Raw genomic sequence first — 27,629 nt, forward strand, 5'->3', positions numbered from 1 at the left:
CCCAAAGTGCTGCGATTACAGGCATGAGCCACCGTGCCAGGCTGACTCAGGTAGTCTTGGGGAAACCCAAGCTAGAGCTAACTGGAGGCTGGCCCTTGAGCAAATCAGAGAGACCAGCAACAGACCTCCCCTGTCTTCAGGGTTGGGAGTGGCCATACAGCCATGGTTTCTCAGCTTATCTGGGGCCTGGCCCTATGACACAATGTGACTATCAGAAGATGGGAGAGTTTTCTGGGAACTTGAACCATGCCTGTTTATACTTTTAGAAAAAGGAGAAGCTGAAGGCCATGCCACCTGTCTACTCCCCCAACACCTGGCCAGGGCTCCCTCTCCAGATTGGCTGAGAGCCACCTTTGTGACATCGTGCGACAAATATGGCAGATGGTGAGTTAAGCCGCTGGTTGCCCCAATACCGAGACTCTAGAATTTTGTGGACAGTATTTATGGGGCACGCCTACTCTGACTGAAGGCATTTTGGACTTGCTAGGACAGTGATAAGGGTCTAGGGTACGAAATGCTCCTGATTCTGGTGTAGCTCCATGGCGAGTCAGAACACTGAACAGGAATACGAAGACAAACTGGCCCCGTCTGTTGGTGGAGAGCCGACCAGTGGGGGGGACCCATTTAGTTCTTCACCTGATCCAAATCCAGATTCCAGTGAGGTTTTATACAGACATGAGGACCACGCCGTGAGCCAAGATCCAGGCTCCCAAGTTAACTCACCACCAGAAGACCGAAACCAATGCGTGGTCAACACGGAAGACAACCACCTTTTTAGGTTCTCCTTCCCAAGAAAGCTTTGGATGATGGTGGAAGAAGACATATTCAAGTCTGTGAGCTGGAACGATGATGGAGACGCCGTGATCATCGAGAAGGATCTCTTTCAGAGGGAAGTTCTTCAACAGAGAGGTACAGAGAAGATCTTCGAAACAGACAGCTTGAAGAGTTTCATTCACCAACTGAACCTCTATGGATTCTGCAAAACACGCCCAAGCAACTCTCCAGGAAACAAGAAAATGATGGTAAAGTAGAAAGCATTTCTGTAATCCCTTTTCTCTCTTTCTCAAACGTATCTTCATAGGACACTAATATAAAGAATATACTATAAGAGCTTAAGTGTCAAAGATAGCATTCTAAAATGTGAAATATTGTTTATTGAAAGATGACAAGTATAGAACTTAAAAAGTATGGATTTTGATATTAAACTACAACCCCCTTAGAGATCATGTAAGCATCATATTATGCGGACCTGCATATTACCTCTAAGGGGGTTGCAGTTTAATATCAAAATCCATGCTATTTATATATTACTGCCTTGACCTATGAATTGTTTATCTTTAGTCAGGTCATGCTGTAGAGCATAACCACACTTGCTGCCACTTAAAACATTCTTTTCTCCATTGTAAAACAAGACCATCATTTTGGGAGGAGGGGAGGAAAGGAATAAACAATTTATCCCAGAATTACTAAAATGTTTCATTTTGTTTCAGATCTACTGCAACTCCAATTTTCAGAGAGACATGCCCAGGCTACTTGAGAATATCCAGACTAAAGATGACTTCAGAAACACCGCTCAGCAAGCCGTGTCCCAGCTCCAAAGAGAAAGAAGCTGGTACCTATAAGACACTCCCCCCGATTTCATCACAATAATGCCATGAAAGAAGCCAACAATATTCAGGGACCCAGTGACACCCAGTCCTTCTTGTCCCCTGGTATGTGTTCCATGAACAGTATCACTGGGCATTCCCTGGGAAGTGGGCCCCCTCAGGAGCCAAATGACCCAAGCGGGGAGGGCACCTCTGAGGATGTCACATTTGCGTCTTTGACTACTGCACAGGGGAAGTGCACAGGGATGGAAAGCACAGGGAAAGTGCCTAGTACCTTGGTTTACCCAGACTATGATTGTGTAATGTCTTTGTACAATACCCGTTACTCTATTCTGTCGGTTGCCATCTTGGTCATGTCTCCAGATGAGCCCCCTGATGAGGAGGAGGAAGGCCCCTCAGACTACAAGTGTGTACTCTGTGAACACGTTGGGGACAATCTTCCAAGTCCATGAACTCACAGGCCACTGATGACTGATAAAAGTTGGCATTTTCTAGTGAGAAACACATTTTTGGTCCTAACAAACAAAATTCTATGAGAATAAACAATTTAAATGAGAATTGCGAGTCTGTGCTCTTTCTAACCTACTATCCTATACACATCTCATTGGGACAAGCCAGGGGAGGCTGGAAATCCTGTCCAAGACAGACTTTGGTCCCCACTGTCCTCGTTCATTTGGAGCAGCAGCATGTTCACACACTCAGCAGAGGATGTTGCTAGGGAATGTTGAGACCAAGCCCAGGAAGATCTGGTCCCCTGAGTCTGGCCTGCTGGTCAGGAGACAGAACAGCCTTGCTCCTGATTCTGGCAGTATCATCTTACATGATTCCTGTATCTTCAAACAGATGATTCTATCCTCATGGGTTCCTTCCAGTGTTGCCAGGAAGTGTCTGATCACTTCCTGATCAATAGCAGCTCAGCATCCCTAGCCTAGCATCCAGGGGCCTCCAGAGGCCCATCTCAAAGTCAGGCCACCCCATCTGCCAAGGGATGTACGACCACTATAACATCCTGGCTCAGAAGAGAAAGGCCACTGCAGTTAACGTCTAGGGGAAAAAGTCCATCATCTTCATAGATAACCACTAGAAACTGCTAAGAAATTACTGAAAAAAAATTACTAAAAAATAAAACAACACTAATCAGTTTTCAAAGTTAACCTCACTCTACCAGAGCTTTATTTTGGATGTATTGCTAGGATAGGAAGTAGCTATGTGATGCAGGTAACACACATGCTTCAGAAACCAACAGACACTTTCACAACACAGTGAGAGTAACCTGAAAGGACAGACACCTGCTCTAAGTCTGAGGCCCTCTTCATCCTGGATAAGTTAGTCCATTAATGGCTGCTCACTATCAGGTCCCACACTTTCCATGTTTCCTGGATGTTATTCACACATTTGATGACTTCTGACCAGAACAAATACAGGGGAAAACACAGTGTTGTAGGACTTTTCCTTAGTTCAGCTAAAGATGGGGTCCTTATCACACGGCCACAAAAATTTAGGCTCACAGATGAAGGGTGGGTAAGGCAGGGTTTTATCTGCGAAAAGGAAAAAAAGGGGGGAACAGGGACCCTCACCAAAGTCAGAGTTCTTGCTGGTATGCTTCCTGCCTCATAGATTGAATCCCAGGTTCTACCCAGGAGGAGCCTGGCTCCTCCCCATGGCAAATGGAGTGAACTTCTGTGGCTCCACCCCAGTGTATACTCCTACCAGTGCACAGGCTGGTTGGAGTTTCTCTGGGGACCCCTTCCCACCTGGCTGTCTCATTCTTCCCTCTAAAAAAGTCCATCTAGCTTCCATTAGAATAAGAATAAGGACAAGGTCTGATCTTAACTGCTTCCTGCTGAACGGGACCCCTGTTTTGGAAAAATGGCAGTCAGAGCTCCTTCAGAAGCCAATCTAAGCATTCCCAGCAAAAGGGGCCATCGTCAGGGACTCCAGTTGCATGACCCTTTGGAGTCTGATGGCCTGAAGGCAAGCAGAGACAAACCATGTTTTTAGAAAACATGTATCAAAATGAAACAAGGGGAGTGTTAAGGACAGCTAAAAAATCCTGAGGCCTTTTACCAGTTTGCACAGGGAGAGGGAAGCCAAAAGCTTGACTGGGAAAAAATACTTTACCCTTTTGCCAACATGTTGGGCTTCTGGGTTCCCTTCCCCTGAGTCCAATCCTGAGCCAACCAGTTAAAGGTTCAGGAAATTAACTCTTTCCAGTTTGGAAGATGTATCCAAGGGGAGTGTCCCATAGTATGGAGACACAATTACCTATCTATGAACAGAGAACAGAGGAGAAAGGGAAAAAGGTGTTTTCAAAGGAGTCCCAGGAGTTCAGGATACATTCGCAAGGGGTACAGGCTGCAGATGAATGGCTACTCATCTAGAAGGAGGAGAGCAGGTGTCCTTGGTTCCCTTCTCTTCCTAGCAGGTACCCAGGGTACATGAGGGAGACAGGGAAGAGCGTTCTCTTTCCCTCTTCCATCCTCGCCTCCCAGAGTCCTGGGAACCTTGGCAGGTGCTGCATGGGTGCCAACGTGGCTTGCACCCATGAAGCAAGGGGACCTATGGGATAGGAATCATCTACTCTTACCCATGTACACCCTGATGTCAGAAGCCTTGGATTCCTTAGACCTCATTTATGCCATGGATGCTAACATGGCCTTTGAAGCTTGGCTTAATTGGCAGGAATCAGCCACGCTCACCTGTACTGTGCCTTTTAAATTCCATTATCATCTGCCTCTGGATTCCTCAGATCCAGTTTTCCTTCCTAGGGCTTTGACCCAAAGCTTGGAATTGAGTTTGGGACAAAAATATGTCTCAGCGGGGACTGCATGAACTCCTTATTATAAGCCGAATGCTAAGGTGAAGCTCTGGAACTGAGTCCTCCTCCGAGGGAGAGAAACGGATGTCCTGTGATACACCCAGACAACTGGTAGATACAGTTATGCCTGTAGGGTTTGGGTGCATGGTGCTTGCTTTAGTTAGCTCCCCTGGTCTCACTTTCCCAAAAGGCGACCTCTGAGAGATGGGCATCCTATTTATTCCATCCTCTGGCAGGATTTGCAGGATACCTCCTCAGAACTAGGATACTGATCCAGAGTTTTGCATTACCTATCCCTTTTGTTCCTTCTGAGCTGCAGCCAGAGATTGCTGGTTGGTTCACAGGAAAAAACAGATTTAGTCTAAAATGTAGGTGAACACCTAAAAACAACCAAGTTTAGGATTGAATGACATATACGTTTTAAAACATAATTTCTCTCTCTTCAGTCCTCACTTTTTGTTAAAAAAAAAAAACAAATCATAGGGCTCAGTGGTTTGCAAAATAGACTTCAGTCTTATATTCGGCCTGATTATTTGCATAAAGTATAGCAAGAATAAGTATTTCTACATAGGCCTTTTAGATTGGTTTTGATAGAACTCTGTTCTATAAGGAATCTTAAATAAGACCTTTTTTTTTTTTTTTTTTTTTTTTTGAGACGGAGTCTCGCTCTGTTGCCCGGGCTGGAGTGCAGTGGCCGGTTCTCAGCTCACTGCAAGCTCCGCCTCCCGGGTTTATGCCATTCTCCTGCCTCAGCCTCCGAGTAGCTGGGACTACAGGCGCCTGCCACCTCGCCTGGCTAGTTTTTTGTATTTTTTTAGTAGAGACAGGGTTTCACCGTGTTAGCCAGGATGGTCTCGATCTCCTGACCTCGTGATCCGCCCGTCTCGGCCTCCCAAAGTGCTGGGATTACAGGCTTGAGCCACGGCGCCCGGCCTAATAAGACCTTTTAAAGCTGAGCCCAGCCATGGGTTTGTATCCTCAAATACCAGCGAGTTGGGTGATCCTCTCCTCTTACAGTCCCAAGATAAACGTGGAGCTCCTGGACCTGTTAGAAAGTGACATTCTTTACTGACCACAGGTCGGGAATCCTGTACAGGGACTGCACAGGCAAGGGTATGAGGCCAGTTTCCCCACTCGGCTTTTATTGGCTTTGCAAGTCGAAACTGACTCCTTAAAGTGAAGCATACCCTTCCAGTCAAAGCCTTGGTAAAATCATGAGTTTTTCCATTTGCATCCTGTTGCAAAAGAAAAATGGATTCTTACTGCACTGATGCAAACAACTATATTGCCATACGTTAACAATATTCACAGATAGTTTCCAAATTCTACAGGAACCAGACAGAGAGAAACAAACATGCTCCAAATTTTGCTCACCAGAGTATACCTTGCTTAATTATTAAATGCCGTAAATAGTTCAAAGTTTCTTTGACTCTGGAAAGCAAAACAAGGATCAACAATACTCCAAGCAAAAGTCAAAAAGGTTGCTTTAGCTTTCTGAGTTCAGTCCATTTAGTTCTTGTTTTGCTTCAGTTCATGAACACTTCAGCTGTTTCTGAGTCCTGTACGTTTTTCTTTATTCCAATGTCACAATCTCCAAAGTTATCAGACAGAAGCCTGTATTTGAGAGCACCTGTCAAAGTCCTATAGCTTATTATACGCCATCTTTTGAAAAGGATTCAAACAAGACAACAACTGTCTGTGAATAGCAAAATGCCCAGGATAATTACAGTTAGAAACATAACTGACAAAGAAGTTTGGTTATCTCTGTGGTTTACAATAACATAACAACCTTAATTATGATTGACAGCATATACTCAGACATTATAATTTTAGAAATCCCATATACTCTTGGAACATATATTAGCATTATTCATAAAAATATAACCTAAAGACTGAACATCATTTTGGCAATCCCACGTACCTAACTAAACATGTCAAATAATCCTGTTGACCTCTTTTCTGGATGTTTCAGGGGCCCTCTGAAGTATCTGAAAAGCCAAGTGTCAGGAAAGACAATTTTGAAATAGAAGTTTGATTTTGAAAAGGCTGTTAAATACGTTTAAAGTATTTGATGTTATGAAATAGAATTCCAAATTACCATGTTATTTATGTTGCCAAAATCATGACTCAGAAATTTTAAAGCAAAAACCTTTTAAAATCCTTTACAAATTTTGCCAAAGAGCAAATTAGCACCTTAAGAAAACCTTGTTGTGTTTTTATTTCAATGATCAATTTACAGAAAAACCTACGAGGTAGGAATATAATGTAATACCTTTCTGGAATTTAGTCAATATGTTCACATAGAGAACCTCTTCTGCAAGATTAATTTCTATAGTATTTCCTCCACTTGTTTGAACCTTCAGCTTTATCTTACCTAATTTAAAACAATCCTTTAACCCTAGGCAAACATTTACATTTCCATGCTTTCTTATAACCTTTTACTAAAAAACACATTTTACTATTCTTACACATCTTCCATGTACATCTATTTTTCAGTAGTTTCAGTTACATGTTATAATGGTAACTCCTAGCCATTTTTAACTCTAATGTAAAACCTTTTGTTTTAATTGTGTGCTAGGTGCCACCAAGGTTTCCTTCTTAATTAAGGGTGTGGTTAGTTCCAAACATCTCCAGGCCCCACGAATTGTGAAGCAGGCAAGACAGACAGTTCTCAAAACAAAAAAAGTAGTTTACAACCTTAAAACATTTAGCAAACCTTGCATCTAACCTGCATAATTCAGTTCACCTATTTACATTTTAATGACACCTGCATTTTACCAATAATCTTTAAGGCTATTTTTATTTCTCAAACATTAAAACCATGTGAACTGAAAGGTATCACAGCTTTTATCTTCCCTTTAAAAAATATTTGATCCAAGCACTTGTCTTTCTTTAGGCCAAATTAGAGCTCTTTTTACAGTTATCTCACACACGCGCACACGCGCACGCGCGCACACACACACACCCCTACACAGACAGGCAGGAGAAAACCCAGTCCCTGGGTGGAGTTAAAGAGACAGGGCTAGGAAAACATGCAGATATCAAAAAAGAAAGGAACTCATTCCCTAAGGCAGGGTTGCTAAACAAAGCCTTGCCACCTGAGTTACAAGCCATGCCCCCCAGGATGTAAAACAAGACAAGAAGACTGAGGGTTGCAAGGAAGTTTGCTACAAACCATAAAGGCAAGCAAAGCACAGCAGATTGTCTACAATTTAACACATCCTTTTTCACAATTAAAGCTTTACAGAGAATATAAACAGGGATCCTTATTTCCAGCCTAGTAAAACATCTTCTAAAGGTAGCAGGGCAGACCTCTAAAAGCTAACTGCTCACAGGGTGGAGAAGAGGGAAAAAAGAAGCTTAAAAATGGCGGGAAGAACCTCTTATTCTTATGCAACCGGTTCCTCCACCAGGAGAAAAGCTTAATTACTGTCCAACAGAGTTAAACCCCTTGGCTTGGGAAGAAGGATCCAGCAGCGCGTGACATGGACTGCCAGTCAGCCACCCAGGGAGCCTTGAGCCATGTGTCCCGGCCCCGGCAGGCAGGGGAGGGTGGTGGGGAGCCACTGCTAGCTGGTCCATCCCCCTCCAAAAAGGAAAAGGCCATGAAGACCAAGGCCGACCTTCCCAATGCCTGGGAGCAACAGGAGTGGGGGCATGGTTTCCCGCAAGCTCAGAAATCCGAGGATGAAAACGCTTAGATGCACAACAGTGAGAGGTTTTGAGCATCAACGTTGCACACCAAACATGTTGCAGGACTTTTCCTTAGTTCACCTAAAGATGGGGTACTTATCACACGGCCACAAAAATTTAGGCTCACAGACGATTTGAAGGGTGAGGCAGGGTTTTATTGAGTGAAAAGGAAAAGAGGGGAAACAGGGACCCTCCACAGAGCCAGGGTCCCTGCTGGTGCACTTCCTGCCTCACGGATTGAATCCAAGATTCCATCCAGGAAGAGGAGGGGCCAGGCTCCTCCCTAGTGCAAGCGGAGTGAACTTCTGTGGCTCCACCCCAGTGCACATTCCTCCCAGTGTGTAGGCTGGTTGGAGTTTCTCTGGGGAACCTCTCCCACCTGATGTCTCCATAGAATGGAGCCTCAAACACTAACCAGTCATCTACAACACATTTATTTACACAATCCAGAAACTAGCAGGACCAAAATTAGCAGCAATACTGAGACATTTACTGGCAGCTTTTCCTTCTACTCAATGGTCAAAGTACTTGAGACATTGCCTGTGTCTAAGGAGACATCACACAAGGAAAGCCCCTCCCGCTACTTCCTTCATCTGAATAAAGAAACCTGTTTACATGCACAGTGCTTAGTGGGTGGGACTCTCCAAAGCAGTGGAAATTCAGATTTAACCTAATGTATATAGGTCTGCGTCATGATGGCGAATTAAAGGTGTCATGATTTAGCTGGTTTCTCTGGAACATTCCTCTTAGGAGCCCACACTTGTCACACTTCATGCCCCGAAGGGATCAGGTGCTCTGGGATGTCTACCTGGAATACATCTTTGCCTCCTTTCCTAGGTATGGGCTCCAGTAACCACCTGGGGTTTGAAATCACAGTCAGGTACTTCTGCTTCAGGTTGGTCAGTACAGCTTGATTCTCTAGTTCCACAACCTCATTGGGAGTTAAGTCTTCGGGGCATTGCAAAGTTTCCCCAATGTCAATGAGTCCTGTACACAAAGAGAGATACACATGAATGCCTTTCACTTCCATAGCCCAAGGCCTGCCCATGTGACAACACGGTTACTCAAAGTCACAATCGGAGAGTAAGGTGGCATCAGCAAAATGACAAGAAGGGAGTCAAGTCCTTCTTCCATTGCTTTGATAACGAGCCAAACCCGATTCAGGAAATGCTGGGAGAGGCGGGGGAGGGCTCCAGAAAGGCAGAGAGGGCCTTGTCCTCGATGAAGCCACACAAGTAAGAGGCAGGTCCAAGCCAGACTTCTGAGGGCAGCGGTTGCAGATTGGAAGGGCACCAGCCACTGCCTGGGAAGCTACAGGTGATGCCTGAGCAGGTCACCAGGGGACAGATGCTGTTGTCAGGCCTCAGTCACCTAGAGGTTAGGGGACTTGCCCAGGGTGCCGCGAGTGGTGGGGCTGGGGCAGGCTCGTGAAGCCAGGCAAGCAGCCCAACTCTAGAGGCCACCTGACCCATTCGGTGGGCTGGGCTGCTTTTCATGGTCTCTGCCACACATGTGCACTCACACATGTATGCACACACACACATACACACATAGCCAAACACCACAAGCACCACATGCACATGGACCTGACCTGGTTTCTCACTGAGATCAGAAACAGGAACTGAGGCCCAGAGTGGAGAAATGATTTACCAGAGCTCACGGAAGCTAGGCCTGCCAACCCCCAGCCCAGGGCCCTTGCCGTCCCTCTGAAGGTGTGCTGCCAAAGGAAACTGTGGTATACATGCCAATCAGTTCAGACAACAACAAAAGTCCCCAAACTCCCAAGCAAGATCTTGGGTGGCAACTCTAGGCGTTGTCTGCACATTTGGCACATCGTCACTTACCCGCTATCACTCCTCGACCAAACTTTTCCCCTTTCCTGAGCAAAGCCTGAATCTGAGCAGGAGTCATCCCCAGCCTCTCCACCAGCAGCTCCTGCCAGGCATCGTCATCCCAGTCCCTGTGAGCAATGTGGACGGCGATGGTGCGGTTCCGCTGGCTGCTCAGCAGGGGACGCCAGCGCGTCTCCACAGTCTTGACTCCATTTAAGACAAGGCCAGCATAAGGCTGCCGGAAGGAGAGGCAGCCAAACTTCATCTTCGCAAGCGCCGCGGGCCTCCTATGGCCTGTGGAAGCACAGAAGCGCGTCACATGCCAGCCCTCCAAGTTCACGGGCAGTGGCCTGACTTTCCCCCTGTGTCTCTCAGGTGGCCTAAATCCCACTGACCCTGATGGTCCGCTGCTTCCGTCTGTCACTGATGTCCCGAGCCACGGCAGGTCCAAGGGAAGGGGCTGGGATTTGGCTGACTCAGGTTCATCCCACAGAGTCTTTGGGGCAGTCTGGAGTAGGGCGGAGACAGCTAGAGAAAGGCACAGGCAGGATAGCATGTGGTCAGTGCTATGACAGAGGTCACTGAGCCCTAGGGCAACACAGAGGACAGAGGGCCCCCTCAGCCTAGCCAGAGTGGAGAGTCAGGGCTGGTGTTAGCCGTCTTCCAGCACAGAGGGACAGTCCCAGGCTCTGCTTCTCTTCCTTTCCCCCTGCTGTGCTCTGTCAATACTCTCAGTGCCCTGGCCCTGCCGCCACCAAGGCACTGACCTTCCCAGCTCCTACTCCAGGGCTGCTGAGCCCACATCGTTGATACCCAATCTCAGCTCTGCTCTCAGGATGCACTGTGACCTCAGATGGCCCTCAGTCAGATATCTCCTTTCCACCCCTCTGGGTACCACCTTCCTCAAGCCCCTTCCCCCACCACTGCTCTCCACTGTCAGCAGATGCCCCTGTCCCAATCTGAGTGGAGAAAAGAAGAATGATAATCAGAACAAACTGGCACACCCCACACACATGCCTTCCACGTGCCAGCCTCTGGGATGGCATGATCCTCAGATCATCAGATTGAATCTTCAAGTGACCCAGCAGGGTCAGTGGTACTGGGAGGTCTACTCTATGGCTGAGGAGAATGAGGCACCAGCCCACGGTCACACGGGCTCTGACTTCCCACAACTCTTGCCTGGCCTCCTGCGTGTGTGGCTTGGGAGAGGGTCCCCTCCTCCTGCATGGAGGACAGCCCTGTGCCTTGGAAGGAGCCCTGGGCTTGAAGCCAGAACCTCAGCCCAGTCATAGACTCTCGAGATGCCTCAGTTTCCACATGGCTGTGAGGATGGGAGACAAGGCACGAAGAGCACCCAGCCCAGTACTTGGCACCTAAGAGAACACTCACAAATAGTGGCTCCCCTCGCCCCTCAACGTCGTCACCATCATCAGGCCTATGGCTCCGCCCCATGGCCCTGAACTCCACCCTTGAGCTGCCCCCCTCCATTCTGGTTACTATCTCTCTGTCCTTCCTTTCAGCACATAAACTCGACCTCTAATACATTCTATGATTTTAAGAAAATACACCCACCCTCATGAGACAAAGCCCTGACAGGACCAAAGCTGTCTGGTATTCACTCCTTTCCCAATCTGCAGTGCAGCCTTCTGAGCGCCAGATCTCCTGCTCTTCTCCCGCCTCTGGGGTGAGCTGCCCCAGCCAAGCCGGTTGCCTGCTGTGCTCTGGACCCTGCTCCGTTGGCTCACTCCGGGCCCTGGGTGCCACCAGCCACCATCTATGCTTGCTGAGCATCCCTACTCTGAGCACACGCACGCCTCCTGCTCTGCCTCCCTTCTCTTAAACCCTGAACAGCCGAGACCTCAGAAAAGCTGTCTACATGCACAGTCTCTACTTCCTCTCTGAACCTTCTGCCCCCACCCCCACCTTTCTCCCTTTATTCCCCACCCCCCTACCCACTCCACTGACTGACCTATCCCCACAAGCACCCATGGCCGGCCTCATGCCAGTCCTGTCTTCATCTTATTCCATGCTCGGCAGCCCCAGCAGGGCTGAGCACACTCCTTCCCTCTTTCCGGGACCCCCACATTACTCATAGCCTGCTCTGAATCCTGTGGTGCAGGGCCACGCCCCTTCAGACTCAGCCTTAGGTGGACAGGCCTGTACATACTCAGGACCCCAACCACCACCACCAAGTCTACCTCCCTTCCACTGTGAGTGGCATCACCAGCTACGCAGTGTTCCTGCCCCAGACCTAGCTGCTCTCTGCCCTCCCTCTCTGTGGCCCACATCCCGTGGCACCGTGTCCAAAACCGACACTGAATCTGATCCCTTTCCATAATCTCTATGGCCACAATCCCAATCCAATCCCCTAAAACCCCCTGCCTTCTGAAGAAGTCTCCTGATAGCACTCCCACCCCCGCCTCAGCCCTTGTCCTCTGAACTCTTGTGACCACACTGCCATCAGAATGATCTTGGTACAGGGACAATGAGATTATGTCACTCCTCTACTGAAAGCTTTCAAGGGCTCCCTGCGCCAACTAGAACAGAATCCACACTTCCTCTCAGGGCACTCAAGGTCCCTCCTGATCTGCCTTCCCACCCCAGCCATGTCCTCTCCTCTCCCCTTTATTCACCACCCTAGAGCCACAGGGGCCTTCCATCCCCTGAGGGAACATGCCAAGCTTGTTTCTACCTCAGGGCCTTTGTCAGTTCTGATGGGTTGCATTGTGTCCTCTTAAAATGCGTATGTTGAAGTCCTAAACCTCAAAATGTGGCCTTATATATAAAGACAGAGTCATTACAGAGGCAATCAAGTGAGACTGAAGCCATTAGGGTGGACCCACATCCAATGTGGCTGGCGTCCTTATGAAAAAGGGGATTTCAGAGACAGTCATGCACACAGGGAGAACACCATGAGAAGATGAAGGCAGAGATAAGGGAGATGCTTCTACAAGCCAATGAGTGCCAAAGATTGCTGGCTAGCCGCCTGCAGCTAAGAGATAGGGACAGACCAGATTGTCTTTCACAGCCCACAGAACAAACAAACCTGGCCAACACTTTGATTTCAGACTTCCATCCTCCAGAACAATGATTGTCTGTTGTTTAAGCCAGCCCCTTTATGGTCCTTTGCTTCAGCCATCTTGGCAAACTGCTGGTCCCAACACATCTCCACAGGATAGGGCATGAGTTTTCCATTTGACAGCACATCAAGTCCATTCTTTCCACCTGACAATCTTCATCTACCTTGTTTTACACTGCCTGTGTGATATCCCACTGTTGGCCATCTCATAATTTGCCTGACCATTCCTCCATTGATGCAGTTACAAGCTGCTCCCCACTTTTGCCACTAGAAACGACATTACCTCTAACACTTGCTGTGTGAAGACATGCTGAAGAGAATGCCTCGCCACCTGGCATGCCCATCTAAGATGCTGATATCTGCCAGCAAATGACTTTCCACAAAGACTCACCTGTGTACCCTCCACCAACCCATCCATGGCGCCATTTCCTCACACACTTGTGGCCCCTGAGCATCATTATTCTCCTGATGGGTGACAAAACATCACCAGGTCCCAAAGTTCTAGATTACTTCTGACAGAGGCTGAATGTCCCCCACAAGGCCTGACCACTTCCATCGGGATACATGGCTACAGTAAATGCCTCTTTTCTGCCGCCCAGTTTCTTAGCCAACCCTTTTCTCATCATCACCACAAAATCGGAACAAATGCAAACTGTGTGTGTGTGTGGAATCCCTAGTGGGAACTGATGTAACTGAAAAGGCAAGAAGAGGTTGAGTCCCCTCTTACCTGGTGCTGCAGAGAGTACCTGCTTTGCAGCCAGAGGAGAAAACACTCTTCCACTTAGCTTCTTTACCTGCACAAGGAAGATAAAGAGGAAAGGTCATTAAGTGCAAGACAGCAAAGCTGGTTAATGGCCCTAGGAAGGTCTTCTACTCAGCAGGCATTGGAAACCAAGATGAGCTGAGAGGGCCGGTCCTAAGAGTAACACACCTGTGCACCTCACTCACGATTTGGTTCTGCTAATCACAGCAGTGGGACCCTCCGCAGCTGTCTGGGTCACAGGGTGCACCAGCGCGCAGGGCAGAAAATCATTTCAGCAAGTTGAGTCACATTCCTACAGCTGAGCACGCTCCGAGGGGAGAAAAATGCCACTTCCCCTCCCATTGTCACCGGGCGAGTCTTTGGGGGACCTAAATCCCATTGTCCACTGTTTAATTCTGGGTAGGTCATGCTGAGCACGGGGCCACAGACCACAGAGCTGTGCACTGCCCGGCCTCGGTTCCAGGCGAGTTTACAGCACAAGGGCCAAGCGGGAGGCAGGGAAGTCCGGGCCGAGGTGGGGTCGCTGTGCGTGGAGCAGCACTTGCAGACGCTCGTCGCAGGTACACGCGCTTAGGAGGGGGGCCCAGACGCTGGCGAGAGCAGGGGACACGAAAGGGTGCCTCGGGCGCGCCCCGCACGGGTTCCCTGCCCCAAACCCAGGGGAAACCCCAGCACTCAGGCACCGCCCGCAAGAGGGCTGAGCACACAGGCTCCGGCACCACGGGCCCTGGTACCTTTCAGCGGCGGCCAGTCTCACGGCCTCCGGACCCTGAGAGTCGTGGGCGTACAGAGTCGACTCTGGCTTTTGGCCACAGGGAAGAACGGTCCTCCGCCTCCTCACGACCCAGCGAGGCCACTGGAGCCAGCGAGGAGACGTGACCGCAGTGAGAAGAGAGAGCAGCCGGCTCGTGTCACGGCTGCAAGGTAGCTGCCGCTAACTCCGGGAAACCGGGCGCCAGTAACAGGTGCTAGCGGTCCATAACTCTTCCGCTTTCAAGCGGCTCCCAAAATCCTTTTCGCAAAGAACGCACGTGTGCACGTAACACGCAAGTACGTACACCACGCACGTACGCAGGAGGCACGTACTCAGCCACGCCTATAGACCGTCAAGTCATTAGGAATCCACGTATCACGAAGCCACGCATTGACGTCATCACGCACGCACGCACGCACGCACGGCCCGCCAGGAGACGCTGTTCAGTTTACCGGATCGTGACGCGCACCAGCCAACCAGGCCAAGGCCAAGGGAGCTCCAAACCGGCATCCTGGACCAAGAACCGGAAGGAGGAAAAGGAACCCGAGGGAGGAAGAGGAAGAGGAGGGGCGGGACGAGGCCACCAGGCAGGAGTTTTAAGCCCAGAGCTGCGAGACCAGCAGGGAGGAGCTGGGAGAAACCACTGGGGAGGGGCTGGGGCGCGGGGCTGAGAGGAGGAAGGCGGACCTGGGGGAGGGGAAGGGTGGGAGTGGGAAAAACCGCTGGGGCGTGGTTGAGAGCGGGGCGGGGATTAGAGGGAGGCGGGCGGGACTGAGGGAAACCACTGGGGCGGGTTGTGGGCGATCTGAGCGAGGAGAGGCTGCAGTAGGAGCTCGCGGACTCCTGATAACGAGCGCGGGGAGGGAGGGGGCTGATGAGAGGACGAAGGTGGGGCTGAAAGAAATTGCTGGGAGGGGCTGGGGGCAGGGCTTTGAAGCTGGTGCAGGAGAAGCAGGGCGGGGTTCGGGGAGGGGTGGGGCGGGGCGGAGGGAACCTCTGGGGATGGGCTGGGGGCGGGGCTTTGGAACCTGTCCCTGGAGAAGCGGAGCTGGGGGCGGACCGGGGCCGAGAGGAACCCATTGGGTGGGGGCTGGGGGCTGGGGGCTTTGGAAGCAGAAGCTGGCGAAGTGGGGCTGGGGACGGGGCCGAGATAAAGCCCTGGGCTGGGGCTGGGGGCGGTGCTTTGGAAGCAGCAACAGGAGAAGCGGGGAGGAGCTGGGGAGAGGCGGGGCTCGGGGCGAGGCGGGGCTACAGAAGCAGCTGCAGGAGAAGCAGGGCGGGGTTCGGGGCAGGACTGGGCTGAGAAACCACTGGGGAGGGGCTGGGGGCGGGGCCTTGGAGCAGACGCGGGAGGGGCGGGGCTGAGAGAAACCATTGGGGAGGGTCTGGGACCCGGGATTTGGAATCAGTGGCGTGAGAAGGGGCAGTGGGAGAACTGAGCAAGGAGCAGCTGCGGGAGGACCCCGCGGACTCCTGAGAACCAGCTTGGGGGAGAGGGGGCTTGGGGAGGTGTAGGGTGGAATCACGAGAAAGCTCTGTGGGAGGGCCTGGTGCACAGCTAAGCTGCAGGGTGGAGCTGAGGGAAAGCCCGGCAGTCCCAGAGGAGGAGAAGGGCGGGGTTGTGGCAAAGCGCTGTGGGAGCAGATGGGGCGGGGCTGCGGGAAGGAACTGGAGGAGGAGGAGCCAAGCTGAAGTAAGGCTGCCATGTGAGAATGGCGGGGGAGGTGCTCCTGCAGAGCTGGAGGAAAGCCGAAAGGTGCTGGAGTGGGCAGAGGGGTAGGAGAAGCTTTAGGGGACTAGAGGAGGCGGAGCTGGGAGCAGTGATGAAGGGGGAGTAGGGCGGGGCTGTGGGAAAAAGCTGTGGGAGGAGGAGGTGGGGGTAGGAAGCTGGGGCTGTGGCTGCAGCGGGAACTGGGCCAGAGCTTCTTGGGGAGCCGCATGCAAGAGGAGGGTGTAGTTGTGGGAAAGAGCTGTGGGTGGAACTAGTTCAGTGCTGGGTGGAGGAGGGGCTGGGGCGGGACAACTGGGGCGGAAGTGTGGGAGGAACAGCTGGGGTGGAACTGAGGGAGGAGGAGCAGGGGGGCAGAACAGCTGGGGTGGAGCTGTGGGAGGAGCAGCTTGAGCGAAGCAGCAAGAAGAGAAGTTGGGGACTGAGTTTCAAGAGGAAAAGCAGGGGGTGGAAATGCTGGTAGAGCAGAGCCGAACTGCGGATGGAGCTGTGGGTGGAACTGGGGGAGGGAGCTGAGGCCTTTCTGTGATGCACCCTTAGGCAAGAGTCCAAACTTGCGTGCAGCGACCTAAGGGTACCTCCAGTGTCTACCCCCAGAGGGCATGGAAGCAGCAAGAAGGGTGGGAACACTTGCCTGGGTTCCATGCAGCTCTAGGCTAAGTCTTGCAGGGCTGAGCACCCCCAGGCCTGCTCTTCTGTGTCCTAGTCGCTGTCAGTGCCTGCCAGTGGGGTCCAGAGGGACCGTCTTTTTAACGCCTCTTTTGCAAGTGATGAGAAACATCCACACTCTTAATGTCTTGCCTCCTCCGACCTAAGTCGCCCGACACACAGCCCAACTTCCCTGGCAAACTTGCTCTTCAAACTCTCTTCTCCATCTCAGTCAGGGACTCAGATTCTGTAGTGCTGGCATGCTTTATTTCTCTGTCCCTCCCCTTATCTAGTCTCCCGCATTGACTTCATAAGCCAGTTTTGAGTCCCTGCCTCTGGAGTGCCTGATGAGACAAAACTGCTCCTCATCCTGCATCCCCGCTGCTACTTCCAGAACTCAGGGCTCGTGGTCTGGAGCCTGCACTGTTCCATGAGCCTCCTGACCAACCTGGAAGCCTCTGTCTTTCCTCCCTCAGGTCTGTCCTCCACATTCCATTGGCTCAGTTTCTAAGTCACAGATCTGTCCCCAACAATCCTCTAGTGAAAACGCGGCCGGGCCTTCTCAGGTTTAAGTCCTAACAGTTCAGGGAGTCGGCTCAGCTCTCCCCACCCTTAAGCCGAACACTCTTTGGGTTCACACTGTGCTGTTTAGTCACTGGTCCCCACCAGCCTGCTGTTCCAGGTCTCCTTGCTTTGCACCGGTATTTCCCATGGCCTTGTCCTGGTGCACTCCTGGCCTCCTTCAAGGCACAACTTTAATGTCACTTTCACAGTCCCACCCCGAGTATTAGGGACTTTCGTCTTCAGCTCTGATAGCATTTTGTACATCCCCCATCCCCACCCCACATTAGGCTGTTGCAACCCCTGGTGGCAATTGCTCTGTAAGAGTCTGTGGCTGCCGCAGGGTCCCTTGAGTTCCTTGAAGGCAAGGCCAGTGTTTTACTCATTTCTGAAACTGGGTGCCCAGAGCACAGTATCTGCTTAGTAAGTGTTAAACCAGCAAAGGGCTGCTTTCTTGTTTTTTTCTAGTGAGATGCACCTACTTCTCCATGGAGAAGCTTGAGGAAGCAGGAATGCTGGAGATGAGGTGAAGAGGAGAGGGTCCCTCTTTATGGGATGTAGGCCATAGGGCTGCAGGGGACCTTCAGATCACCAGTTGCAATTCCTATGCATGCTAGCATCCCCTCCTGGGTTCCTTCCCCCCAAGAATGGTTGCCAACTTTTGCCAAACACCCCAGAACCTGCTGGGAGTGGTTTCAAATCATGAGTGAGGATCCCCAGGATGGTGAGTTGCTGTTGCTCCTCCTGTGACCTCTTGTATGAAGGACTAGAACTTGCATAATGAGCTGGATAGTCACCATGTGGCTGCTAGCGGGGAAGCCCGTGGTGGCTACATAAGGGCTCCCTTTTCCAACTCTCCCAGCTGCCCCTTGATTTGTTTTTCTAAGACCACCAGAGCGAGCACAAAAGAACCAGCGAGTAGGCAAGGTTAGGAGCAAAACTGCAAATTTATTCTTTGATCACCTAGCTTCAGGGAAGAAGGTGTGTAGGGTGAGGTCTGTCGGCCTCTGGCAAAGGAGGCCGAGAGAGTCGCCTGGTGGAGCTCTCGGGCGGAGTTCCTGATGCAGTTCCGACAAGAGTGGGGGCTGAGGAAGCCTGCGCGGCGCACTCGCCAGGAGTGGCTTTTCTAGGAGTGGAAGGGCAATAGGCGGGGCACGGGCGTGTCGGGGGCGTTCTGTAGGTGCGACCAGGTGAATCTTGGTCTCTTCGAATTGACATCACCTGGCGCATGCCAGGTTGGTCTGAACCTTCCTGGGCGCCGGCTGCATTTTCGCGCGCGCGGGAAAAGTTGGTGATGAAGAACCCGGAAGTGCGCCATCTTGCCTCCGTTCGTCCAAACACCCCTCACTCTCACTCCTGGGTGTGCTGGGCAGTGGGGTGCAATGCGCACGTAGGTGCACACTCTCCCTGAGACCTCCCACAGAGGTCTCATCTGTGGTTGGATGAGGAGAGGAAGTCCAAGTAAAGCAGCTGCAGTGGTGAGTGGGCCTAGGAAGAATGGCCTCACCAGGCCAGGTAGGGATGCGGGTGGTGTTCAGCTATCCCTGAGAAAGGGACCAGAATGCACCTGAGTCTTGATTTTCATTCCCAATAGCAGGTCAGCACCAGACCCGAAAACGCTCTGATTTCTGCCCTCCACGCCACACTCTCTTCACCTGCTGCCTCCTCATTCTTCCCATTAACAATGTCCTGGCAGGAACAAGACTTTCCCCTCCCTCTCTGCTTGTCTCTTAGCAGATGAGGTCAGCCTTCACCTCCCCAGGCCCGTCCTGCTCCTGCCTTCCCCTGTGGGGCCCTCCATGGATGCTCTGGTGCCCCAGGCAATAGCCAACTGCGGGCGTGCGGGGCCTTCTTGGGTTCCTTGCTGTGGTCCCATGAAACCACTCTGCCTGGCTGTACCCTGCTGGCACACTCAACTGACCCCAACTCCTGGGGCTGGGGGTGTGTCTCCTCAAGGTTTGCTTTCTTCTTCAGGCCTTGCTTGCATGCCTATCGTGCCACACATCGTATCTCTTTTAGGAAGTCCTTGCCTTTTCCAAAGATCCTGCTTTGTAGCTGACTGTACCCTCTGCCTGCCTCCCCCAGGATACTGCCTCCTTCCTGAAACCAACCCCCCGCCCCCAGGTCTTCCTTCCTTCCTCATCCCCAGGGAGCCCCCTGCCAAGCTCCCTGTCCATCCCAGTAACCTTCTGAGCCTTGCCTCCTGTTCCTTCCCCTCCCCTCCCTTCCCCTCTCCCCTGCTCCCCTCCGCTCCCCTCCCCTCCCCTGCCCTGCACCCCTGTGCCCTGCCCTCTCCTGCTCTGTCCTCTCCCTCCATGGCAGGGTAGCCTCCCTGGCCACAGCTGTCCCTTGGGAATTTGCCATCACCCTCCCTCTCTCTGCTCAGTATCCCTGACTGTGTAGTCCCTCTCTTCTGCCCACATGCTCCCCTAGGGAAGCATTCTTTTTTGCTCAGCGTGATTTCTGTGTGATTCCTCCTGTTTTCTGAGCCTGTCACCTCCTTCCTCTTCCTTTGCCTCCCCACTGAGACTTTCCAGAGTGCAGCCACCTCCCCTCGCTGTCCTTTTTTGACTCTTTGAGGCCCAGGAGGAAGTTGCCCTCCTCTGGAGAGGGTTCACATTTGATCCAGCCTAGTGTTCTGGGGCACGGCCAGTCTGGGACCGCTTTGACCCTAATTCATGGTTTCCCTTCAGATGCTTCTTGTTCAGCCTGCCTTCCTCGTCTAGGAAATGGCTTTTGCCCGTTTTTTTTTTTTCTTTTCTTTTCTTTTCTTTTTTTTTTTTTAGACGGAGTTTCGCTCTTGTTGCCTAGGCTGGCGCAATCTTGGCTCACCACAACTTTCGCCTTCTGGGTTCAAGTGATTCTCCTTCCTCAGCCTCCCCAGTGATGGGATGACAGGTATGCACTACCATGCCTGGCTAAGTTTGTATTTTTAGTAGAGATGGAGTTTCTCCGTGTTGGTCAGGCTGGTCTGGAACTTCGACCTCAGGTGATCCACCTGCCTCGGCCTCCAAAAGTGCAGGGATTACAGGCGTGAGCCACTGTGCCCGGCTTGCCCGTTTTTCTATTGAGTCACTTGCTTTGTTGGTATGGAGTTGTAGGACCTCTTTCTGAATTCTGCCACAAACCCCATGTTGGTTTTTTGTATTTCAGAGACCTCGTCCGCTCAGGGGCTTATTCTTCCGTCTCTTTGCAGGGCTGTTTTGGACTCAGTATTCACCTAAGCACTCCAAATTGTAAGTAACCCCAGAAGTCATGGAGTGTGCCACTGCCCCTCCATCTGGAGGCTGTGGCCCCTCCCCCGAAGAGGAGGTGCTCCCATGCGTCCAGAGCCCTGCCCATTAGATTAGAGAGGACTCCCTTCTTTGCTCTCTTGCACTCATTTGTCCGCCTTTTAGCTTTCCTTTTCTGCACTGGACTCACACAGGGTCGCGTGAACGTGTGGTGTAGCAGGAGGAGACAGGTAAAGTGGAGGAATAGGAGCTGGAGGGGAGCAGGAGGGAAGAAAAGAGGAGGGGGAAGGGGAAGAGAGGGAGCATGATCCTCCAGGGTGTCTTCTGGCCTCACCTCTTCTGTCCAGTTTCAGCAAGCTCACTTTGCTTAGCCTTTGAATCCCTTCCTTCACCATCTGCCATGACAATTCGGGCCTTTCACCATCACTCAGGCCTGGACCATCACTGATGCCCATCCCATACCATCCACAGGTTTGCCCCATGCCTTTGGCTCCCTACCAGGGCATTCAGTTGTGTTGAGCAGCAGAGTGTCTCCAAGTCCCTTATGTAGTTTTTGTTTCCGGCCCCCACTGGTTGAGCTGCATCCGGGTCCCATCCCACAGGGACCCTGCGGCCACTACAGGTGCATGCTGATCCTGCAGCTCCTCAGGGATGTCATCGCTTTTCCCCTTCCCAGACCCAGCACACCCTGCCTGTGCAGCTCTGTGCTGCACCTTCACTCTAGTCACGGGTGTAGCAGTCAGCTCACCAATTCCTCCTGCTTCCCTGGGACTCGCCGGCTTTTAGCACTGCAAGTCCCTCAGCAAACTGGGACTGTTGATCACCCTACCTGGCAGCCAGTGATAAGGTGAGGGCCACTCCTGGGAGGGAGGACACCTGTGGGGAAAATTCTTGTGTTATTTATTTCTCCTTCGGGATAGGGTGCCTGCAGTGCTTCATGGGAGGGGGTGGGCTGATGCTGCAAGCTCAGAAGTTTCAAGGGCATCTAGGGAGACCAGATATTCAGAGACCTTCTCCTAGACGTGCCTGTTCCATGTATCAGGGACATAGGTTTTCCCAGCAGGACTTGTGTCATTGGCATGACAGACCCGCCTTGGCTGAGCGTTCAACTGTCTTTGGAGTTCAGCCACCTTAGCAAGTCCTGGGTTTGTTCTTCAGACTTTGCTGCTTGCCCATTGCTTGGATCGGGGGCTACTTTGTAAACCACCAGGAAGACTCCAGTGTTTCTGCTTAATTTTTAGATGTTTGTTAATTGCCCTTGGCTTCTCATTAATCCCCGTGGGTCATTCAGGAAACATACCACTGTCCGTTCCCTGAGTTTTCATTTCCAGGCATCTGCCCTGCCTGGATCTCCTCGCCTTCCAGGAACTTCCTCTTCACAAGCCAACCATCCCAGCAAAAGTTCTAACATCAAAGGTCTAGCAACTAGCCTGCCATCTTGTCCCTAGAGCCACCTGCGTGCCACCTATCCCCGAAGATGGGAACCTCGTTGCCAGTTGGGCAGATGCAGGACAATCCTGTACCAAGACCCCATCTTACCACCTGTTTTCTCGGACCACTCTGGAACCCACTGTCTCAGATTGGGTCCTCCAGGAAGCAGACTGTGAGAGGGAGTTGGCAGGACCAAAGGTTTACTGGGGCTAACTAACCCTCAGGAAAGGGACAGGAAGGAAGCAGGGCTGGAGAGCAGGTTGAGCCCGACCTGACAGTCTTGAGCAGCCCAGCAGGGAGGTGTGGAGCAAGGGTTGCCCACTAGAGGGGCCTGCATTGGGCATGGGTGGTGGGGTCCACATGGTACCTGGCACACAGCAGGCTGTGCAATCCATATTAACTGCCTGGATGAATTAATGCCCAGGAAAGGTGCCCTGGAGAACGGGTATGTGCTGAGCACAATAGGGAAGGGCCCAGCATCTGCCTTGGCATAGGCAGAACTGTGCTGTGCCCTGCAACAGGCCACCCGAGAGCTGCTTTCATCTCGTGTGTGCATTAGACAACTGCCAGGGGCATGAAGGGGATGTGCTTCCAGGGCATTTGCTGGTAGGGCGTCTCGTGATCTCTTGGTATTGGTGTGAGCACAGCCTGGCAGGAGAGGGCGGATCTCAGTGCAAAGTATCATGTCAAAAAGCAGATCGAAGCCAGGCCCCCTCCTGGAAGAGGCTCCTTGAAGGTAGGTGCACACTCATGTCTCTGTTACTTGTAAGGGGGCATCTTACAGGCAAGAGGAGTTAGGTGAATGTGAAGAGGAAGGAACTGCTCACTCTGGGCAGGGGACTGGGGGAGGCTTCGTAGAGGAGCGGGTGTTTGAGCTGGGCCTTGAAGGTCGAAAGGGTTTTGTTAGGTGGGAAATGGGGGAAGGACAGCCTGAAGGGGTTAGGTACCTTCAAGGAGCCCAGAGAAGTTGGTGGCTGGAGCAGACCCATTCGTAGAGTGAAGTCGTGGGAGAAGAGGCTGGGAAACTAGATTGGGTCCAACTCCTAAAGGCCCACTGAAGGAGTGTGGGTTGCACGCTGGGTGCAGCAGGTGAGTGTCCTCACTTGGGTTTCACTGTCAGCATTTTTAAAAGGCGAACTGGTTCTCTTCCTGAGAAGAATTCATTGATTCACTCATGTGGCCAGTAAGTCATCTGGGCCAGAGGTGGGTGGGGAGGTGATAGGGGTGCAAGTGTCACCTTCAATCACAGCATAACTGCCCTTGCTTTCTTACCTCTCATTTAGATATTTCAATGCTTGCTCAGGTCCCCTGTACCCTCCTTCCTTCTCCCTTCGCAGCCATACTACTTATGGGGAGACTTTCTCTTTATAAAATGACCGTTAGTCTTATCAAATTAATCCCAAAGTAGTACCATCAATTTCCCCCTAAAATACCAACAAGACTCCTGCTTGAAACTACTTGTACATTAGGGACAGAGAAGAGTTCATGAGAATCAGCATTTTCTGAGGACTCCAGCTGTCTTCCGAGAGAGAGTTCTCCTGCTGGTGCCTCCTCTGTAGTAAAGCAAAGGTAACATTCCTGCAAGGCTTTGAAGCTTACAGCGTGCTTGCCTTTAGGTTCTTGTGTTGTGTTCTGGGTCAGCGGGAATGTCTCTCCAGGTCCTTTTTCTCATCCTAATGTGATACTGAATTCTTCACAGTCTCCTGGAACCACATTATCATTCTCTTCACTCAAGAGATGAGGATGCTGAAATTCAGAGAGGGGAAGTGATTTGCCTCAGCTTGTGCTGTAAGTGATCAAGGCAGGACTCAACCAGTCTTTTTGACCCTGACTATGGTGATTTGATCTCTGTACCCACAAGATAGTGGTGGAATGGTGGAGTATGGTACCTAGAAGGCCCTTTCTAGCTCAGGACGCGTTTGATGGTGTGACTGTTTAGGAATTCAGTCCTGACCCGTTTAAGAGGTTGTGATTCTTAGCTGTCTCTGGCTCCTGGTTTGCTCAGTTTAATTCTGGCCTGCTCAGCAAAACTTCTCTCTGTCTGGTCCAAGAATCCTGACGTCTCTGAACTAGTCCTCCTCCTGTTCACTCAATATCGACAGAATCTCATGGTACATTCTCCTGGCTCAGCCATGGAATAAAGCCAGCTCTGTTGTTTTGATCCTTGTGCCCCAGCTTAGGAAGAATAACTCTTCAGGCTGCCTCTCCCATGCTAGGTCACATGCAGGTCACACATTCCCAGGTAAATTTTGCACTTTGTTTATCTGGAATTTGTCTTAATCTCCTTGTCCTTGTTTCTGATTGTGTACTTTCTTCCGTTCTGTCTCATTATCTGGGCCCTACGTCTTTTCTCATGGTTTCTCTTCTGTAAGTCTCTAGACCCGACACAAGTACACAGTGAAGTGAATGAAGTTTAAGATAAAGCTTCAGTGTCTCTTGCTTACACAGCCCCTAGCATCATGGTCCTACAGTTGTATGGTTTGGAAAATCTACAAAAGATATTTTAACCACAGTTGGTTCGGGGAATCTTTCTTTCCACTATGCTGTCTCTATCCGTCTTGCCTGTGTGTTGGGTAGCAATGCAATAACCATGGTCATGTTGGGAATTCAACTAAGGGGACATTAAGTTGGGATTCATTTAGTTTAGGATATAGGGGTCCACAAGCAATTTCGTATATTTCCCAGTTATTGCCAGCTGCCCTTTATTATTGAAATAGCTTGCAGGAATACTTCTGCTTACTGTGCTAATGCATCCGGTGTTAGAACAAGAGGGGTGAGGCTGGAGGGTACATTGCAATGTCACTGTGACTTGCAGCACTTGGCATCAGGGGTATGTTGGCAGTGGAGGAGAACCAAGATTCACAGTGTATAGCACCAGAAGCTAGTCTGTGGAAAAATCTTCCAGTCATCAATCAGGTGTGTAAAATTGTAAGTGAAGGATTCCATTTTCATTGAAAAGCAAAAGTGCCCTCTTGTCAGGAATATACCCAGCGTACAGTGTACGCAACTGTAAATACAAGATACATTTATTTGCACATTTGGAAGGGGATTTTGTAAAATGGCATTTTTCAGAATTCCTGTGATTGTAGGACACGGACCTGTAGGAGGACTAGGAACATTGAATAGTATGCAGAAGAGTTTTGCTGGACAGGCACAGAATTAAACTGGGCAAACCAGGGGCCAGAGACAGCTAAGAAACACAACCTCTTAAATTGGTCAGGGCTGAATTCCCAAACAGTGACAGCATCAAATGTGTCCTGAGCTAGAAAGGGCACAGTCACAGTTCCTGTGACTGCTACCCTTAGAAAGACCTGCTTGGAAGTTATGCTTCCTGCTGGCATCTGGAAACTTGACTCTCAGAATTTCCCTAGTCAACGGTTAACTAATAAGGTGGCTCACTGTGCCTTGACTGTTAATACAAACAATGTAGTTTATGCTGAACACCTGCTTTCTTTCTGGGAGTCTGGAATTTTGGTGCATGCTAGGCAGAGGATGTCTCTGTTACCAAACCCCAGTGTAAACTGTGGGCAATGCGTCTGGGCTTCTCTGGCCAGAAACATCACACATGCCACTGCATATTTGTTGCCGAGAGAAGCATGTGCTCTGCGTGGCCCCTCATGGGAGGGAGAAAGCATAAGGAAGTCTGTTCATGGGCTCCTCCAAACTTTGCCTGTGTCTTTTCCCCTTGTGGTCTGGCTGTGTGCCCTAAGTACATTGCTGTAATAAATCTTAGTTGTGATTATAACTATATGCTGAATCCCGTGTTTCCAACTATAACAAACAAGAAAAGCAGGAATAACATACTACAGAAGTGTGTGAGGCAATTAAGTACTAAAGATAAGTAGCTATTTATGTATTTTTTTTTTAAATTTTCAGATGTTTCTAGCATTTGTCAACTTTTTCAAATGTGTGTGTTCTTTTTTTTTTCTCATTTTAAATATTGGCTTTTGTTCCCAATTTTATATTGGTAATTTTGCATTCTTATACTTAAAGAAGGCCCCAAATGTTACAAGCTTCAAGCCCCACAAAACCTGGATCTGTGTCTGTCTTGGATCCAAGACTTGCTGCCTCATGTCGGTTTTCCTATTGTCACTTCATATTACACAGGTGGGGAAATTAAAGCCAAGAGAGGGGAAGCTAACCTTACTTGGCAAAACCAGGACAGGATCCAGTTCTTCCAATTCCCAATTTAATGAATGCTCTTTCCCACTACTCTGTAAAGTTTTTTGATAACTTGTCTGTAAGTATCGGTCATGGTACATTGTCCACTGGGTGGCACTCAAGAGACTGAAATTCGAGTTCCTTCTCTTTGAGTAGATGGGTAATCTTGAACTAGTCCCTTTCCCTCCTGGGACAGATTTTCCCAGTTTGTTAAATAAAGGGGCTGGATTAAATGCTCTTTACAGACCTTTCTCTCTCAGATATTCCCTGAGTTTTTCATTCTGGAAATGCTGGAATCATATAATTGTAGTTGAAACTAGTAATGTTCTTGTTCTTGAGTCTTCTTCATCTCTAAAATGGAAATAAAATACATACCTCTCGTGGTTATTATGAAGCTCCTGGCACTGTTCATGGTAGAGCAGGTGATCAAAAGTTGCTTGCATCCTTCTGTCCGATTGGAAACAAAAGCTTTCGTGTATAATTCTCACTCCTCTCACTTGGAATCAATCTTATCAGAAAACCTAAAATTTTTTTTCAATCAATTTAGAAGTTTATTTTGCCAAGGCTAAGGACATGCCTGTGACACTGTCTAAGGGGGTCCTGGTGACATGCCCAAGGTGGTCAGGCCACAGGTTGGTTTTTAGGGAGATATAAGACATCAATTGATACATGTGAGATATACATTGGTTTGGTCTCGAAAAGCAGGACAAATGGAAGTTGGAGGACTTCCAGGTCATAGGCAGGTTCAGAAATTTTCTGACTGGCATTAATAATTGGTTGAGTTGTTATCTAAAGACCTGGACTCATTAGAAGGGGATGTCTGGTTTGTGATAAGGAGTTGTGGAGACCACAGTTTTATCATGCAGATGAAGCCTCCAGGTAGCAGGCTTCAGAGAGAATAGATTGTAAATGTTTCTTAGTAGACTTTGAAAGAGTCTATTCTGTCAGTCTTAAGGTCTGTGTTCATGTTAATGGTAATGAGGCATGTCCGACTCCACCTTCCCCATTATGTCCTGAACTAGTTTTTCAGGTTAACTTTGGAATGCCCTTGGCCAAGAGGAGGGGTCCATTCAGATGGTTGGGGAGCTTAGAATTGTATTTTTGGTTTACATTCTTTCCTTCTGGCCAGGATTTGTCAGAGGCAACATCAATGGCCAAACTTTTATTTTGTCCCATAGCATTGTGGAGATGGTTTGGCTGCCTGCCCCAGGTCCATCCTGTCCCGTGGTAGGACCACTGTGGCCAAGAGACTTACAGCCAAAAGACTTATAGACAATTTAAATTTTCTAGGCCAGACGGGAATGGACGTGGACAGGCATT

At 50.2% G+C, this 27,629-nt stretch overlaps 2 protein-coding genes and 1 long non-coding RNA gene across 7 annotated transcripts in view; 2 read left to right on the forward strand and 1 right to left on the reverse strand.

Moving 5' to 3' along the window:
• Positions 1-539: 539 nt before the first annotated feature.
• LOC115898649 (heat shock transcription factor, X-linked member 3-like) lies at positions 540-2,059 on the forward strand. The gene is given in 3 exon segments (XM_030933672.1): positions 540-1,022; positions 1,491-1,578; positions 1,581-2,059. Coding segments are annotated over 3 exon segments (1,050 nt in total).
• A 3,288-nt stretch (positions 2,060-5,347) lies between these two features.
• C7HXorf40B (chromosome 7 CXorf40B homolog) lies at positions 5,348-15,191 on the reverse strand. Of its 5 annotated transcripts, XM_030934165.1 has the most exons (7): positions 14,527-15,191; positions 13,757-13,823; positions 10,346-10,478; positions 9,963-10,244; positions 8,927-9,105; positions 6,347-6,413; positions 5,351-5,660 (listed from the first exon to the last, which is right to left on the reverse strand). In XM_030934165.1, exons 4-6 carry the CDS (start codon positions 10,213-10,215, stop codon positions 6,360-6,362), a joined length of 486 nt encoding a protein of 161 aa, XP_030790025.1. In that variant the 5' UTR covers positions 10,216-10,244; positions 10,346-10,478; positions 13,757-13,823; positions 14,527-15,191; the 3' UTR covers positions 5,351-5,660; positions 6,347-6,359. The 5 variants fall into 5 exon arrangements, with proteins under 5 accessions (XP_030790024.1, XP_030790025.1, XP_030790026.1 ...); XM_030934164.1 differs by having other exon boundaries at positions 5,348-6,413; XM_030934166.1 differs by lacking the exon at positions 14,527-15,191 and adding an exon at positions 13,961-14,512 and having other exon boundaries at positions 5,613-6,413.
• A 5,174-nt stretch (positions 15,192-20,365) lies between these two features.
• The window catches only part of LOC104664546, a 72,792-nt gene continuing 65,528 nt past the window's right edge, over positions 20,366-27,629 (forward strand). Inside the window, exons 1-4 of the long non-coding RNA XR_004058292.1 lie at positions 20,366-20,382; positions 20,638-20,720; positions 21,394-23,717; positions 23,848-23,936. This is a non-coding gene — a long non-coding RNA (uncharacterized LOC104664546). The remainder of the gene's footprint in view (positions 20,383-20,637; positions 20,721-21,393; positions 23,718-23,847; positions 23,937-27,629) is intronic.

Source organism: Rhinopithecus roxellana, chromosome 7 (assembly GCF_007565055.1).
Source record: "Rhinopithecus roxellana isolate Shanxi Qingling chromosome 7, ASM756505v1, whole genome shotgun sequence".
Lineage (NCBI taxonomy): Eukaryota > Metazoa > Chordata > Mammalia > Primates > Cercopithecidae > Rhinopithecus > Rhinopithecus roxellana.

Coding starts and splice junctions, on each gene's coding strand:
- C7HXorf40B (XM_030934164.1), bottom strand. CDS start 10,215: ATGAAGTTTGGCTGCCTCTCCTTCCGGCAGCCTTATGCTGGCCTTGTC. Junction 9,106..9,962: donor TGGTCGAGGAGTGATAGCGG/GTAAGTGACGAT, acceptor CTTTGTGTACAG/GACTCATTGACATTGGGGAA. Junction 6,414..8,926: donor GAGGCAAAGATGTATTCCAG/GTAGACATCCCA, acceptor TTGGCTTTTCAG/ATACTTCAGAGGGCCCCTGA.